At 45.1% G+C, this 16,200-nt stretch overlaps 3 protein-coding genes across 5 annotated transcripts in view; 1 reads left to right on the top strand and 2 right to left on the bottom strand.

The window, feature by feature from the left end:
• The window catches only part of DISP3 (dispatched RND transporter family member 3), a 134,199-nt gene extending 120,011 nt beyond the window's left edge, over positions 1–14,188 (bottom strand). Inside the window, exon 1 of the mRNA XM_051637325.1 lies at positions 14,136–14,188. The gene's annotated coding sequence lies outside the window, so the exon portion shown is untranslated. The remainder of the gene's footprint in view (positions 1–14,135) is intronic.
• UBIAD1 (UbiA prenyltransferase domain containing 1) lies at positions 9,259–15,082 on the bottom strand. 2 transcript variants are annotated; one of them, XM_051637332.1, is made up of 3 exons: positions 14,897–15,082; positions 14,136–14,685; positions 9,259–13,239 (listed from the first exon to the last, which is right to left on the bottom strand). In XM_051637332.1, exons 2-3 carry the CDS (start codon positions 14,656–14,658, stop codon positions 12,752–12,754), a joined length of 1,011 nt encoding a protein of 336 aa, XP_051493292.1. In that variant the 5' UTR covers positions 14,659–14,685; positions 14,897–15,082; the 3' UTR covers positions 9,259–12,751. The 2 variants fall into 2 exon arrangements, with proteins under 2 accessions (XP_051493292.1, XP_051493291.1); XM_051637331.1 differs by having other exon boundaries at positions 14,136–15,082.
• A 300-nt stretch (positions 15,083–15,382) lies between these two features.
• Positions 15,383–16,200, top strand: part of MTOR (mechanistic target of rapamycin kinase) — a 64,648-nt gene continuing 63,830 nt past the window's right edge. For both annotated transcript variants that reach the window (XM_051637324.1, XM_051637323.1), the window contains exon 1: positions 15,383–15,422. The gene's annotated coding sequence lies outside the window, so the exon portion shown is untranslated. The remainder of the gene's footprint in view (positions 15,423–16,200) is intronic.

The following is a 16,200-nucleotide window of genomic DNA, read 5'->3' as shown; positions in this document are numbered from 1 at the left end:
ACGTGTAAATCTTCTTATCCATCTATCTGTAGCTCACCCAACAAACAGGAAACCCAGGGCACCACACACTTCTTCTGTAAACAGAAACCAGTAGGTTGCTGTAGACAATAGATAGTTGCTGAGGGCATCTGTTCTTCTGTTGTATGCAGTCAAAAGGGGATTAATAGACCAAAATAATCTCTCTCATCCATTGCAGAAAGAGATGTTCACTCTGGCTATTACATGTTGCTACTGATGAGTGCTGACTGCTTCTGTTGTGCTAAACTGTGGAGGCAAAACTCTTCTTGACTCAATAATAATTTTAAACCTTGCGAGGCAAGTGCTTATTCATATGCTCACTAATATCAATCTAATGAAGCAGCTGCTTATTATTGGCATCTGCAACCCTGTATTCAGTTTTGTTCTTGAAGATAAATCAGTCCTGTCATGCAGTGGTGAGTTCTGTGAATCAAACGTGAAACAGTGGTGAGGAAAGAGGAAAGTCTCCTCCTAGGAACTGCAGTTAGTCCCACAAGCTCCCTGCCTCGCCCTGGAAGGCTTGTAAGGAAGTGAAGTCTTTTACAGCCACCAGCTCTCTTTGGCTCATCTGGATCCAGAAAGTGCTTAAGACAGGCTCAGAGATGGAATTATCACTAGATAATAAAAGCCTTTATGGACGCTATTTAAGGGTAATTCTAATGTTTTTTATTAGGTGACTTCTGAAACTTCCAGTGCAGGGAGATGGTATAGGTTTGGAATACTAAGCAATAAGAGGTTAGAAGGGGTATTTCAATCTGATGGCTGCTTGTCCAGATAATTGGATTCCTAATCCCTGAAAAGTTGTGATGTCAGTTTACTCCTTCGGGAAGGTGCCTGATAAGTCTTTTATCCCATGATCCCATGCAGGCTCCACATTGCCTGCAAAGGACAAGTAACAATTTGCAAATCATCACAGGAGGAAAAAAAAAAAGAGAATGTTGCAGATACAGGGAAGTCAGGCATTGATAGATCAGTTTCTATCTTGTGTTACTCCCTGGAATAGAGAGTGGGATATGACTTCCTCTCAACTGCTGTAAAACAGCAGCTCACAACTTCCACAAACACAAAGGATGATGAAGTCCATTCTCTGAAGGGTGCTGAAGGGTGCTGGCTGGCTAGCTTGTATGCAGGAGTCTGCTCCTGTCTACACAGAGCCGGATAAACACCTCTCCAGCCTAGACTTGGCAGCCCACCGTGAAGTACTTAGAAGATAAGTTGTCTAGGCAGTATTGCTGCTGTGTTGTCATCTTTTTCCAATATTATGGCATTGAAAGGCAATAGCATTAGCAGGAAGGCCTGGGGATTGGGGTGGCGTCCTATTCTTTAAAGAGAACCCACATTAAATCACAAAATAATCTCTCAAGGACTGTGAAGAGTTTGGCAGCAGCACAGAGGAGCTTGTACATACAGTGGAACACAGCTAACTCCTGTAAAACATCTTCACAAATGCAGAACAAAAGGCAGAGAGCAAGTCAAACACACTATCCCTGTCTCAACAGAAAACACTGATGAGTTTAAATCTAGTCTTAAACAAACAAAGAAACAAAAAATTAGGAGCCAAGTCAGGAACGGTGTGTAAGAATCACTTCACAGGAGCTAAGGAAGTGAATAGTCCAGATTATATCTGGTGTCTTCTTGGGAGTATTACTGCTACCAACAACCACTGAATGTTTCATCTCAGGACTCTACCAATTAATAAGGAGAAGGAATGTCTCTCTGGAAAAAAAAAAGCATCCTCCAGGAACTGCTCATTTCTGAATGAGACACTAGACTCACTTGGTCACAGATTGGTGCCAAAAGAGGAATAAAGATCATGGACAACCGGAAAAAATGTTACCTTCCAGGTACCTGAACTGGTTGTGGCAGCACAAGGAGAACTGCAAAAAGAAAATTCAACCCTTGTGGTTCCGAGAGATAAATAAAACCCACTGGTTTGTTAATGTGGATAAGGCTTACTGTATGCAGATGATTTTCCATTTTATTAACTACACCTTTTGAGCAGCCAGGGATCTTGTCTGATCCTCTCACACACCAGTGCTGTCTCATGAATGACATTTTGCTGGGTTTTTTCCAATTCACCCCAGACAAAAAAGATATGCACTACATTAGGTAAAAAGAATCCCTAATAAATGTGCTCACAGCCTGCATGAGAAAAATATGGAGACTTTTTAAGGTTATACTGAAAATAAACCAAAAAATCTGTCAGAAGCCAAGACTTTCTCCTTTATCAGTGGCTGGGCTCATTTCTGCCTGCAGCCTGGTAAATACATCTATTCACCTGCAACTAGTTTTATGGCAGATTTCCGACTGGAACAGTTTTTTATAGCCCAACCTTGAACTCTAGCAAGCACAGAATCCCACTTGGTGAAGCAATAAGCTGCAGCATCAGCCACAGAGCTCTACTCCAGGACAAAGCACAGGCACTAACACTAGGTGATGCAGTGAGGTAACAGGGCATCAGGGACAGGGGCTGAGCGGAGTGGATTACTGCTAGTCAGCTCCCCAGTGATCAGCAGGACTTCTGACACATCCCAGCAAGTTCTAGGCAGCTCTTCCAGGTCAAGGACTGTATGAAGCTCTGCCCTCAGCCCTATTCTGTTTCCATTCTTGGTTCCCCATGTACAGCTCTTCCAGTTCATTTTAGTCCTGCCCTGCAACCACATCTACAAGCTGTTCTGTCCATCCAGGATGTCTACAGTGAGCTTTGGCTGAAATTATATTCATGGGCTAGGCAACAAGCCAGGGGACTTTCTTTACTGTCACTCATTTGGCAGTGACTGGAACAATTTATAGCAAATTGAAGTGCTAGGAGTTAATAATGAAACTCTTTCATTTCCATCTCTGATTCAGCTGTCAACTGTAAAACTGCAGCCAGGAACAGCCTCTGGAAATGCATTATAAGAGCATTAGAGCTCCACAAGGCAATGCCACCATCTTTATGCCTTTACTTCTGTGCCCACCCACATCAGCTTTGTTATCGTAAAGGACTCCTTCTCTGGCTGGTCCCTGATCTGATCAAGGAGCCAGACTGATTTATTACCACAAGGACACAGAATAATGCAGCTGTCTGCATCTGTTACAGACAGGTATCACGTGCAGAGTTCAAAGCTCCCAGCATTCGCATGTCCTTTCCTGTCCTTGTGGGCTGTCACCCCAGTAAAAGGGAAGCAGTGCCTGCTGGAACAGGCTTTTTGGACAGCTGTTTTAGATGAAAGACAAAAAACGGGGCACAGACTGTGTGTGGCCACTGACATCTTACAAACTCCTGTGCTAGTATTGTAAACAGCTCTCCTGTGACAGGAGGCAGCTTCTGACATACACACCTGGATTGGCACCATTTGATGGTGGCCCTTTCTATCAATGTCAGCCCCATCCCCAAGATGCTTTATGCTAGTATTTCAGACAAACTATTCAAAGCTGTACAAGTTCCAAAAATGCTCCTACATGCACCAACATTGTCTGACAACTCGGGTCAATTTTATTGTTAAAGCTCGTTTGGCAGATGACAATTGGATAGTCTACTTCCATTATTCCCATCACAGGATAGATATTTCTATTGCACACCCTGGGATTCAGACAATTCCCTGTCTCTTCCCCATACATAGACAAGGCCTCACAGAATTTCAGTTTTTCCCCAAAAAAATGTTAGCAGGGGAGTGGTGACTCAGCTAGTCAGGTTTTGAGTGTAAAAGAAAGATTCTATATCAAATTCAGTTTTCCCTAGGAAGTGCAAAGCCTTGCTGAAGTAAATGCTGAAAATGTTTGTTCCCTGTAACTTTTTCTTCTTCTTTTTTTTTTTTTACACAAGTCAGAATGCAACACACATTCTCTCCCACACACAAAAAGCATACAGATTTCTAGAAAACATCCAGGGTTTTTTTTCTCCTGTGGGTTAGCTTGCTGGAGAGATTGATACTGTTCTTTTTATGCCTCAATCCTCAGGAGACATTAAGGACCCCTACATTACTCAGATGCATTTCTTCACCATCTGGATATGAGTTAAGTCTCAATGTGCATCACTTTCACATATGTACATGCATTCAACCTTTCCTGACTGACTGAAAGCATAAACACTCTGGTGCTGTTGCCTCTCCTGTGTACCCACTCATCAGAAGTGGCAGAAAGGGAAGAAAAATTTAGGACTTGGCTGTTTCTGGCCACGAACATTGTTCAAAATGGGAGACTCCTCTACATATACACTGGGAACAGATCAATTTCCTACTTCATGGCTTCCCAAGACATAGTTCTGCAGAAGACAAGGAGTAGACCAGTAGACAAATACATGCAAAGAGCACACAATGGAGTGAGATACCTCCCTTCTTCAGTTCCCAGGCTCTTCGGTCACAAGAGTCACACCATCATCTTTGGAAAAATGCTGAATATCTATGGATGAAGCAACACTATATAAAAATGCTAAAATTCCCTACATAAAACAGATTTATTTTTTCTCTAGAACTCCTGAATTTCTGTGTATCCACTTCTTCTGCAGGGGTCCTACAGAACCATTAAAAACCTGGAAGAGTTTATCTTCAGCTTCCCCAGCTCATCCCTTCTCTTGCATTTGAACAAGTTAAAACCCTGGGATTCAATGACCTTGAAAACTAGGTAATTTGGGACACAGATCTTGGAATTTAGGCTATGACTGCTGAAAGGAGGACAAAGGCAGGGAAGCGCTGTGTGCTGTGCTGACCCACTATTGCTCACAAAACAGCATATGAATCCTGCCTTTTGAGGTAGTGGGGGAAAAAGATAAATATTTTGGCACAAAGACAGGATTTCAGCTTCTGAAGTTCATTAAAATGTAATTTTCCTCTCCAGGTCCCTTTAAATTCCCCCTCAATCTGCCTCTCCCTATCCATGTGCAAATACATGTTCCACCTTTTCCTGGAAGCCTCAGTTTCAAAGGTTTGCAGAAGCAGGGATGATGCAGTGAATTAATGCAGAAAGGAACTTTACAGAAAGCCAACAGCACAGCACTGGGGAGGAAGCTTTGTGTTTCTGGATGGCTAATTAAGTTCTACTTAAGACCTAATTTAAGGAAGAAGAAAAGACTAGAGGAAGAATGGTATGGCACAGCACCAAGTATAGTCTTAGGGCTTTATTGAGCTCTAGGACACACAAAAAAAGCACTTGAATGTCTAGCATGTTATTTTCAACCTCTCCTTTATTTTCATTGACTGGATAAAGTAATTTATAATCTATCTGAAGTAATTTCATCAACCCCTGGGACAATAGCTAACAAGACTGGGAGATGTTTTATTAGAACCTCTTTCCATTAGGTCAAAATCTTAGAAACTGCTTATTCCCACAGTGTGAGGCAGTTCCACAACCTTATTTGTAAACACTGTGTGAGATGGAAATTGCCTGAATTTGGCCCTTATATGGAACAGGCATTCAGTTCACTCCTTTACCACCACTAAGCCCATTCAGGCCTTCTTTTTTGGTTTACTGAGACACCTGAAAACATGCAGCGTCTGAATTCTTTGTGCTAAACCAGTGACAAGGCACTGTCTTACACATACATTCAACCACTGCCTAGAAGAACTTTCCATCCTACCCTAAAAGGAGGAAAGATGACTCCAGCCTTTGTTAAAATTGCTGGGCTATTCAGCATCTCCCAGTTAACAAACTGGTCACTGATCTAGCACTAGAACAAAGAGCAGCTGTCAGGATCGCCCACCTCAATGAGCACCTAAAATCACTACCAGAACAGCAAAGTTGCCCAGTACTAGCCTAGCCTAGGACAACACATCCAAAAAGGTGCAGACCAAGAGTCAGACTGTAGGAGGCAGAGCCCAGCCTCTGCTGTTGCTGAGCTCTCAGCACTTTCAAGCTCTTAGAGCAGCGTGCCAGATCCTGTGTTTTAATGAGGTTCTCACTGCTTTCCTTGCTCCCTGACACACTGCCTGTATAGCACATCTCTCAGACGGCACGTTCATCTTGATTCATTATTGGCAGAGCCACCTGATTCATGAGCAGATTCTCCTTCGTGTTGTTTTCTTGAGAAAGCAGCAGAATGGTGGCATAGATTTTTAATTCTTCAAACCATGCTGGCCTTGGCAGCTTGATGAGAAGTCAGCCGAGGACAGTCAGGAGTTAAAGTTTTATTTGGATTTGTTCTGTTTTTAAAAAACATTTGGGTTCTCATGTGCAGAGGTTGTGAACTCCAGTGTGTGAATTTCTCTCCTAAGACAGTGCACACATGAAGTCTGGGACAAATGCCCAAGCACAGGCTTCCTTCCAAGGGAATAATACCACTGAGTCTTCAGCTCAGTGAGACTTGAATGTTGAAGCATGTCACACTCTCTCAGTTGGCCCCAAAGGAATACTGATCTATGTCCTGCAAGTATTTCTCATTCAGAGAAATCCATGAGGCCACTGAAACATCTGGATTAGAACACGGACTTTCCTGTAATGTAACTATATAGAAAGGCAACAATATAGAGGATACAATCTTAGGAGTTACCAGCAGAAGAAGGTGTAAAAGAAAACTTGACAAACCAGTTACATTGAGTCTTACTCTGAGTTACATACAAGCACAAAAAGTCTTATTTCAGACAGTAAAGCCAGGGCTTTATTCTGTCCAATGCTGGGCCTGTTTCCTTTAGAGACACAGCTGCAATAAACCAGCTGTGCTGAAATTTATTATAACTTAGGAATTTTTCAGCAGTTCTGGGAGCTATAGGTTTTAGCTTGACTAGATTTTTAGCTCGACTAGATTTTTAGCTCCACCTTCCAATGAAAAATAGCTCTAAAAAGCCAGAGCAGCATTTTATTCCTTCAATATGTAATTCAGCAGGCACAAAACTCCCAAGTATAAAGCAACCACAGGTGATTTAAATAAAAATAATGTACCAGTGACTTAAAAGATAAACCATTATGTGAAGGGAAAGGCCTAGTTATTAAGGTACCAGACTGGAAAGGAGAACAAGTTATGTTCTTAGAGGAGCATACATAACAAGGTAATTTGGTAGTGAACTTGCACACCTTTGGTAAGGTGAACATGATCAAGCAAGCAGTCAAACATTTTGAACTGGACTTATTCTTTTTTTTTCCCCTCTGTATAAAGACACCTGTCAGGCATTTCATTGTGCAGTGCTGTCTTTTGTTTTTTGTTGTGCTAATCTACAATCAAATTTCTATTTGCAATTAACACATTTTCAGGAGACTATTTCTTTCCAGCAACACTTGCCTTAAGAATTTTTTGTTAAATATGTTTATGTATTTTAGAGATTGCAAAGTTATGTATGCTCCTCTAAGGAGCATGTCCTTGATTAAGCAGCAGTGACTCAGTCTACTCACCCAAGAAATGGGAAGAATATTGATCAAGCTCCTAAAAACACAATAAAAGTATCAAGATTTTCCAGCAGTGATTCAAGATGTGAGTATTAAAACCAATTGACTGAAGAGAACTACATCTCATAGTGTGCAGAGGCTGCATTTTTTCCCCACGACTGTGCTCCCCATGATGCACAGCTTGCCAACACTCTTCTGAAAGCTCAGCCCTCAGCATGTGACCAGAATTCAGCCATCAGCAAAGTATTTAAAAATGTAAGATTGAGCTGACTGGTTTCTTCAAATGCCTGCTTCTGCCATTACCTGTCTGAGCCAGAAGCATCTGTGCAAGACATAATCTGCACAGTAGAAATTAATCTGCAGCCATTTGCCTTCCAAGTTCCTTTACAGAGGAGGAGACCCAGTGAGGTACAACCAGACAAACACTAAAAATCTTGCAAACACAGTTAATACGAATTCCTGAAGAGACAAAAAATGAGGTAATTTGAAGTCTCCCTTCTCCATTGTCCTAAAGGTTTTTGAACCACTGGCTGAAGAGGGGAAAAACACCCCCAAAACTCCTAGCTGCCATGGCTGTAAAAAAACCATCTTCACAAGTAAGGATGTGCTGACCCATTGGTCAGACCTGAGTCTGAACAACCTTAAAATTATAAATACAAGAGGACACCCCTCCTTCATCCTCCAATAACACTACAGCTGCTGCATAAAATGTATTGCCACTCAATAAAAAGTGGACCTAGCACTCTGGATCAACCTCAGGAATTCCTGAATCTGGCCCACCCCTCTTCTCATGGGGAGTCGGTTTTTAAGTCTGTGGAACAAAGTCAAAGCTATCAGGACCATCCCAGAGCTCTGCAGTGGCCCTTGTCTGCCTGGCAGAGGGTCTCTCAGCCTAGGGCACAGGTACCACGGGGAGCTGCAGCAGCGATGGAAGAGTAATGCTGCCATCTGCAGATCATCAGAATTCCAGCCTGCACCTAGACAGGCACCAGACAAAAAGGTGTCCAGTGCTGGATGAATTTCAGATCTCTAAGCATTTTTCTGTTAGAGGTCCACTTTCTTTAACGTGAGTTGAAGCTGGCTAATAGTCTCTGTCTACTACCAGGACAAAGCACTAGAATGCGCTTCAAGAGCAAGTGCAGAACAATTACAGTAGAAACAAAGCACCCAGCATGCTGCCTTGCTAGAGGACACTCAGCGTCCTGGTTTCTGCAGATTCAGAAAACCAGCTTTATGACATTTTTTTGGTGAGGAATCTTGAGTACTGCCCCTGTGTATCTGGATGCCATGCTATTCTGCATTTTATCCTCTAAAATTATCTCCACATGCTATGACCTTGGGGCTCACTCTGCAGCTCTGAAAAGCTGAAAAAGCCTAGCTGTCTTGGAATCATAGAATGTCCTGCAAGCCTGAACAGGAAATCCCTTCAAAGTAGACAATGATAGTAAGATAATGTTGCAGATAAAAACGTTAGCTCCATAATAGTTTATAGTCACTAAGCTTTACTGCAGGAACTTTTCTCATTCTCTCCTATTCAGATGGATTTTAAGCTAGAAGCAAAAACTGAAATCATGATGATTCACAAATCCCTCACACATCAAATCCTCTTTATACCTGTTTTCTGCTATGTGCATCACAGACAAGAGAAGTAGCACAGCCAAGAGGTCTTTCCAGACTGTTCAAACCACTTTAACCATATATGAAAAAAAACAGAGAGCCAAAAAGCAAGGAAGACAAGACTTCTTAGTCTCCTTAAGCTAACTGCAGATGCATTTCTATAGTAGACTGCACTGGTGGCCAAGAGGAAAATTTCAAACTGTGCTTTAGGTTAATTTATGATACACACAGGGGAGGCATTATGCTGTCACAGCCCATGGAGTAAATAAAATCATTAGAAGTCAGAAGCAGAGACCATGGCATTGGAAGGATTGCAGACAACACAGGTGAGGATGAAAAAGTCCATCTTTATTAGAAAAGATTAAAAGTTCAGCTGAAACCTTCTTGCAAATGCTGAACAGTACATGGCACAGAAAACTGCATCAAAGAAAATTCTGCTCATTGATGAAAATACTGAAACTACTCTGAAGTCTGCCATTAGCACGAGATGATCACTGCTACTGAACTTGTCACCCAATGACATGGAAGGACAGGATTATGTTTCATACACACAAGAAAGCACAATCTTTCACACACTAACCCTATAAAGATGGCAGACAAGGACCCTCCTTCCCAGAACGTGCTCTAATATATGTGCAAAAATACAACTGGAGTGATACAAAATAATCAAACACAGCATAATAAACAGAGTAACAGTCAGATGTTTTATTGGATAAGAAGAAATGCCAGGAGGTGCTTTAGCACACATTAACAGATGGGCTACAGATCTGTTTATCTGCCAGGGTAGACTCATCACATTGCAACACAGATCACCCAGAGAGACCTGAAAGATGTTTAAAAAGTTCATATTCAGGGAAAGCAGCAAGGGACAGGGATGAGGGGTGTAGGGAAAGAGACCCAGCATCCTCATCACAAAACTAACCAATAAAGGAACGTCTCTTACCACTCAACATCTATGTAGAGATTATTTTGGTCTACTTACATTGGTTAAGTCACCTGTTAGGTTAGTTCCTAACTAAAATGTGTTGTAGCACTAACTTGCTTTTTGAAAAGCACACAGAGATAAAGCACTTTTTACTTTCAAATCTCTCTGACAATGAAGTTGGCTCAGCGTCCCTGTGAGGTAGGCAAAAAATTGCTGTTTTCTGAGACACAGAGAACTTAAATTACTTCCTCAAAGTCATGGTGAAGTATCTCTTACTTAATATCAATATCCTTAACAACATGGAATGATAATGCTTTTCACAAACAGGGAATTGGAGGCAACCAGCATCTGCTAGTAAGAAATTACTAAATTTTAATCTAATTCTTACTATTAAAATGCTTTTAATCCCCCCCACCTTGAAAAGTGTTCTACAAACACATATATGTACTAATGACCTCTTCCTTCATCTCTGTAACAAAAAGCACTAGTCCTTTCCAGCAGTAAGCAGACATCCTACATAGGGGGCTCTTCCCTGCTAGTAAATAGAAAATGACTCCACCAATTATCATATCCTAGATCTTTCACTGTTACAATTACAGATATCAAAGATACGAGCCAAGTATTAGTTACTTTAAGGAATTTAGCTTGAGTACTCTGGTTTATGTAAAAGGAGTAGAAAAAGATAACTATTCATTATTTTAAACTGATGAATATACAGGAACAAGCTATAATAAAATAAAGCACACAACTCCTACCAAAGGTAGTAACAAAGCCATGCTGGGATTAACCTCATAAACCCACATATCCCCAGCTGCAAGGCTCACAGATTCACCACCTCAGACCACACTGCTAGACAAGCTTTTGCCTTGCAGAAAAATGGAGTGGGTCTCAGAGCCAGGCTCTTCTTTATTCTGTAGGTCCACAAAGAAGTTAACAGTAAATCCTGTGTTGTGTATGTCTATATTGAAAACAGTTTCCAAAAACTTCTGGATATCTCTGTCCATCCAGCTGAGCTGAACTTTTGCACTTTCTCCTCATGCTTCTAATCTAAACAAGTATTTTTCTGCAGAAAGCAGCACACAGTTGCTGATGTCTATCTCACCTTGTGCCTAGTCAGAGTAGAGAGATCATTTGCCCCATGTTAGTAAAAGATGAAACTGTGCCTTATAAAATAGACCTGCAAAGAATCCTTTCAGCATGAAGCCATAAAAACAGTCACTTAACTATCTATACCAAGTAATCTTGTAAGCTTTACTACTGTCAGTACACTCCACTAACCTTACACTCAGCACTTTCAGATGAACACCACAAGGTCAGAACTTACCTATGGCAGATGCAGGATAACACCAGGCTAGTTTAGTGCTAGTTTATTGCTCATGTTTAAAAGCCCTTCACTACTGTTTGGTTCAAAAGTAAGACTGTGCTCCAGGCACCAGAAGCTCTAGTTCATCACCTGGACCAATTCCTTTTCAGTACTCCTGTAAACAATTTTTCCACCAAAACCCTGAACACTGGAAAGGAACACTTTTTCTCCAAGACAGACAGAATTCAATTGCCACTGAGCAACAGGGGACAAATTCATCTTTGCACCCAAAGTCACACTTCTCCCAGCTGTGTTTGGGATGTTTTTCACACTGCTGCGTAATTACTGAAACAATCAGCTCTCCAAATGGCCACAAGAATACCAAGTGGCAAGATCTGCAGGAGAAAACAAATCAACACTGTGAGGTGTAAGAGGAGAAAAAAAGGTGAACTTCAGACCTAACAACAGTTACATGTAATTCAGTCACACAAACTCTGGACTCTTACCAGAAAAAAAGTCTTGTTAACAAAAATGGTTTCTTCCTGTTTCCAGTCCTAATTTTTATGCAGAGGCAATGCAATAATCTTGAACCTTTTTTCTAACCCTGCATCCTTCTCCTTTGCTCAACTGATCTTCTTAAAATATAACATTTACTATAACACCGAGGGCCTCTAAATAGTGACAACTGAAAAAATATTTTTTTTCAAACTAAAAATCTGTTCTTCTACTCACATAGCCATTAATCCATATCCAGTGCTCCCCCTTAACTCCAAGACTGTTATTTCAGAGATTAAATTCTAAGCAAATGCAGAAATGTGAACTGCTTGTTTTTCTTGAGGGCTTTTCAGTTGTATGGTTTCCATTTACAGCTTCACCTTTCATGGCAGAATATAAATGTACTGGTTTTGGCTTCAGGTGTGTGCAGTGGGCTATTCGTGCTCCATTTTAGCACCAACATGGCACAGAGACACATAACTTTGACATTTCTAGCCTATAAGGACCAAGCAGAAGCAATATTTAATGAATTAGTATTTAGTGCATTTCATGGGGCTTAGAAATAAAAGTTCAAAATTTGGCTAGGAAAAAAAAATAATTAAAACATTCAACAGATGAAGATGAACTCTGCTCACCAGGGAGTGAAGGAACAGCACCTACACCACTGTGATGCTCAACATTTGGCAGTGTTTTCTGTTTACCACACAGGAGCCACTGAACTCCTTGACCATGGCAAGAACAGGAGTCATAAGAGCAACGGCTGTGATTGTGAAGGGAACAAAGAGTTTGGATCTGAGGCTCAGTCCTACTTTCACTGACAGTGAAAGAATTCAATGGCAGAAGGATGAGGTTCTTCAGATGTTTCCTTGTCCTCACATTGCAAAGCTGCACAGTTCACCCCTTCAGAGGAACTGACAATAATTGTTTTTAAGTCCCTTGTACAAGCTGACCGGGAGAGAAATGACAACACTCACATACACTCGAGAGCTCAAGCTGGTCTCTCCATTCTTCCCACTGTCCAGGACGGGTCATCTACCCACAACAACCACTGCTAATTACCATTAACACCGAGCGGTGAGGCCCGACTGCAGCCCTGGTTACAGTTTGGGCAGAGCTCCAGCTGGTGCCAGTGTAATACCAAAGACGTAGAAAAGCCCCAGGAGCAGGTTGAGCTTGGCTGTCCGCTGAGGAATTTTGTTGAAGCTCTGACTCCGGAACTGCCTCTCCAGGGAGAAAGCCATGGGGATGGTGAGGAGGGGCAGTGCCATGCTGATGGTGTAGCGTGTGGCCAGCACACAGAAAATCAGGTAGGGCAAGAAGAGCAGCAGGGTGTAGAGAACATAAGAGAAGGCAGGGCCGATGAGGATAGCCAGGGTGACAATACCCGCCTGCCGGTCAGACTCCATGTCCCGTGTGTTGTTGCTGTGCAGGATGGCCTCAGTACTGAGGGCGAGTGGGACAGCGTAGAGCAGTGGTGAGACAGACAGATAACCAACCTGCACAGCATGGGCAAACATGACAGCCAGGGGCCCAAAGGTGATCAGGATCACCACGTCTCCAAGGGCAACATATTTAAATCCAATTCCTGTGGCAAGACACAAGAATAAAATGAAGCATCATCAAACAACTCAAATGACAGAAGAGAACGGGTAAGGTAACAGGTCAGCCCTTCCCACAGAAAGGTTGTAAAAGGACCACTGCCCACACAGCTGTGGCTGAGCAGCAAATTTGCTCCTTTTTCCAATGACAATAAGGGAAATGCAGCTTCTGAATTTCTCCAGTCGATGTAACAGAAACTAAGGGCCAGGTTCTAACACGCAACCTCACATCTAGAAGTACCAATTTCTGCAGAAATCTATAGAAATAAGGTACTCTCCAGTGAGATCACACATACTAGAACCTGGTCCTAAGGAAATATATAAAATGATCAGAACAGAACACAAAACTGACAAGTTTATTTCAAGGAAACTGAAAGCTTGACAGTTCAAAACTGAGTTTGATTCTTCTTTTCCTAATAGTTACGTTTGTACCTACTCAAGACAGGAAGGCAATAAAAACATCCTTCTGTTATTAAGAACAAACCCAAACTGTTCTGCCTACGCAGTGAAACTCCCCACCTAGAGAATAACAACTCAACATTTCAAAACAAGGTAGCAGCTTACACCAAGAGAACACAGGATGTGCTGCCAAGGTACACGACCTACACATCAGGAGAAGTTTCAGCAAGAGTTCTGAGCAACATCTGAAGTAAATGACACCAACAATGTCTTAACACCACTTTCAAACTGAAGAACTTGCCTCTTTCCACACCTTCCCACAACAATCAATGGCTAAGAATACAAGTTCACCTATCAGTACTCCAGGAAATGCCACCAAATATTTTTATGGCAGTTAACTCGTGTCTTGTAGAAACCCTTGACAAATCACCTAATCCTGTCATGTCTACATTCAGATTCACAGAAAATAGGATACAGTGCTTACCTCCAGTATAAAGGAAAGAACTGGAAAGTCCTCCAAAGTAAATCAGGGCCAGGTGCTCCAGCTTGAGCGTCGAGACAGTGTAGAGCCCAGCAGCACAGATACAGCCCACGGTATAAAGGAAGACTCCAAACCGGACCACGTCCTGAGGCTCCAAAATCTGGTCCACCAAAGTCCTGTCATCACTCTTCTTGTGATCGATGCCTTTGGAGAAGTCGTAGTAGGTATTCACCAAGTTGCCGGCTCCGTGCACAGCCAGGACGGTCACGGCACTTCCCACCAACAGCCCTGGGTCCAGCGCTCCCTCGGCCCGGTACGCCAGGGCGCTGCCGAGGGCCACGGGGGTGAGGGAGGCGCTGAAGCTCCAAGGTCTGAGCGCCAGCACGTAGGCCGCGCACTTCTGCCTCCAGGTGCCGGGGGCCGCCCCCTCAGCGCCGGGCAGCGCGGCGCCGGAGCCGTTCCTCTCGCTCCCCCGGCAGCTCTCGGCGCTGATGCTGATCTTCTGCACCAGGTCTCCCGGCCCCATGCTCGCCCCGTCTCACCGCAGCAGCGCCTGGAAGGGGAAGGGCCGCGGGGCTAGAGGGAGCGGCCCGGGGCTAACGGGACCGGCCCGGGGCTGGCGGGACCGCCGGGGAGGAGGCGGAGGAGGCAGAGGAGGAGGCGCCGCCGCCCTCACCCGCCCGCCCCCGCGCACCGCGGCCGCTCCGGCCCGTCCCCGCCTGCCCCGCGGCCTCCCGCAGGGGGTTCCGCCGGGGGTTGCGTACCGAGCGAGGAGACCCGCACCTCCCGGCGCCCGGTGTGAACATTAGACGGTGCAGGGTCGCCCCGCGCGGCTGCGAGAGGGGGCTCCGAGGCGCGGCCCAGCAGCGCGATGCCGTGCGGGGGCAGCCGGGGCCGCCCGGGCCTGTCCCGCAGCCGGACCCGCCTCAGCGGCGCACACCGCGCGCAGGCCTGACGGGAGGGCGGAAGCCAGCCCAGGCCTGGGAGGCGGGCCTAGAGCGGAATTCTCACCAATCAAGCACAGGCACTCTTTTCATTGGCCAGAGGCACTGCCACTCGCTCCCGGCTGGCTTGCTGATTGGTCGGGAGGCGAGGGTCTCTCCGTGGGGTTCCTCGGGAGCAGGGGCGGAGCTACGAGCGCTCCCCTCTCTTTTACTCTTTCTCTATTGGCCAGAGGCGGTGCCTATCAAGGCCGTTCCGGGAGGCGATTGGCCAGGCTGCTGGCCGGCCCGGCAGCCGCGGGGGCGGGGAGGGCGCGGAGCGGCGGCCGGGGCGGCGGCGGCGGCTGCGGTGAGTGCGGCTGCGGAGCGTCCCTCAGCGTCGCGTCCCTCAGCATCGCCCTCCCCTCCCCGCGCCCTGTCAGCGGCACCGGCGCTCCCGTGGGCTCCTCGGGCCCGCCCCGCCCGGGCCCGCAGCCCCCGCGGCGCCGTGGCCGGAGGCCCAGCGGCCGTGCCCGCCTCGCCCTCCCTCATCTCCCCGTCCCTCCCGGCCTGCGGAGCGGCGGGAAGCCCCGCGGCCTCGGGCCTGCCGGCTCCTTCCCGGCTGTGCCGGAGCCTCCCCGGCCGGCAGCGGCGGGGCCGCGGCCCCGGGCTGCTCCCGTCCTCCGGGGGAGCCTCTCCCGGCCCCCAGCCGCGGGGGAGCCCCCGAAGCCGCCTGACGCTGTGATCTCGGTGGATCTTTGTGACCGTGTGGGGATATTTTGGGGAAGCAGGAGCTGAAGTTTTGGTGTCCTGTGTCTCTGCGGGCCCTTCTGTCAAGTACTGGGGTTGGGTTTATGTAATCTGAAAATCGGGGGGTTCAAGCCCCTTTCAAATGTTTTCCGTGCGAAGAAAGACCCATTAGAAAGTTCGGGTGTGTGTTGTTATAGTGAGCATCCTGTTGCAGTGATGGGTGTTGCTATAAGTAGATTTCCCATCTCTAAATACCAACTGGAGGATGTAACACTTGCCAGGCCCTGAGTGCTGAGTTTTCCTTCTGTTGGCAAACACTGGGATTTCTGTGGAGAAACTTGGGTGGAAATGTTCAAGGAGGAGTCAAATGTAATAATTATATAATTATGGCAATGATT

This window comes from Apus apus, chromosome 20 (genome assembly GCF_020740795.1).
Source record: "Apus apus isolate bApuApu2 chromosome 20, bApuApu2.pri.cur, whole genome shotgun sequence".
NCBI lineage: Eukaryota > Metazoa > Chordata > Aves > Apodiformes > Apodidae > Apus > Apus apus.
The sequence above is the reverse complement of the archived record's forward strand: the minus strand, read 5'-3'. Positions and strand labels throughout refer to the sequence as shown.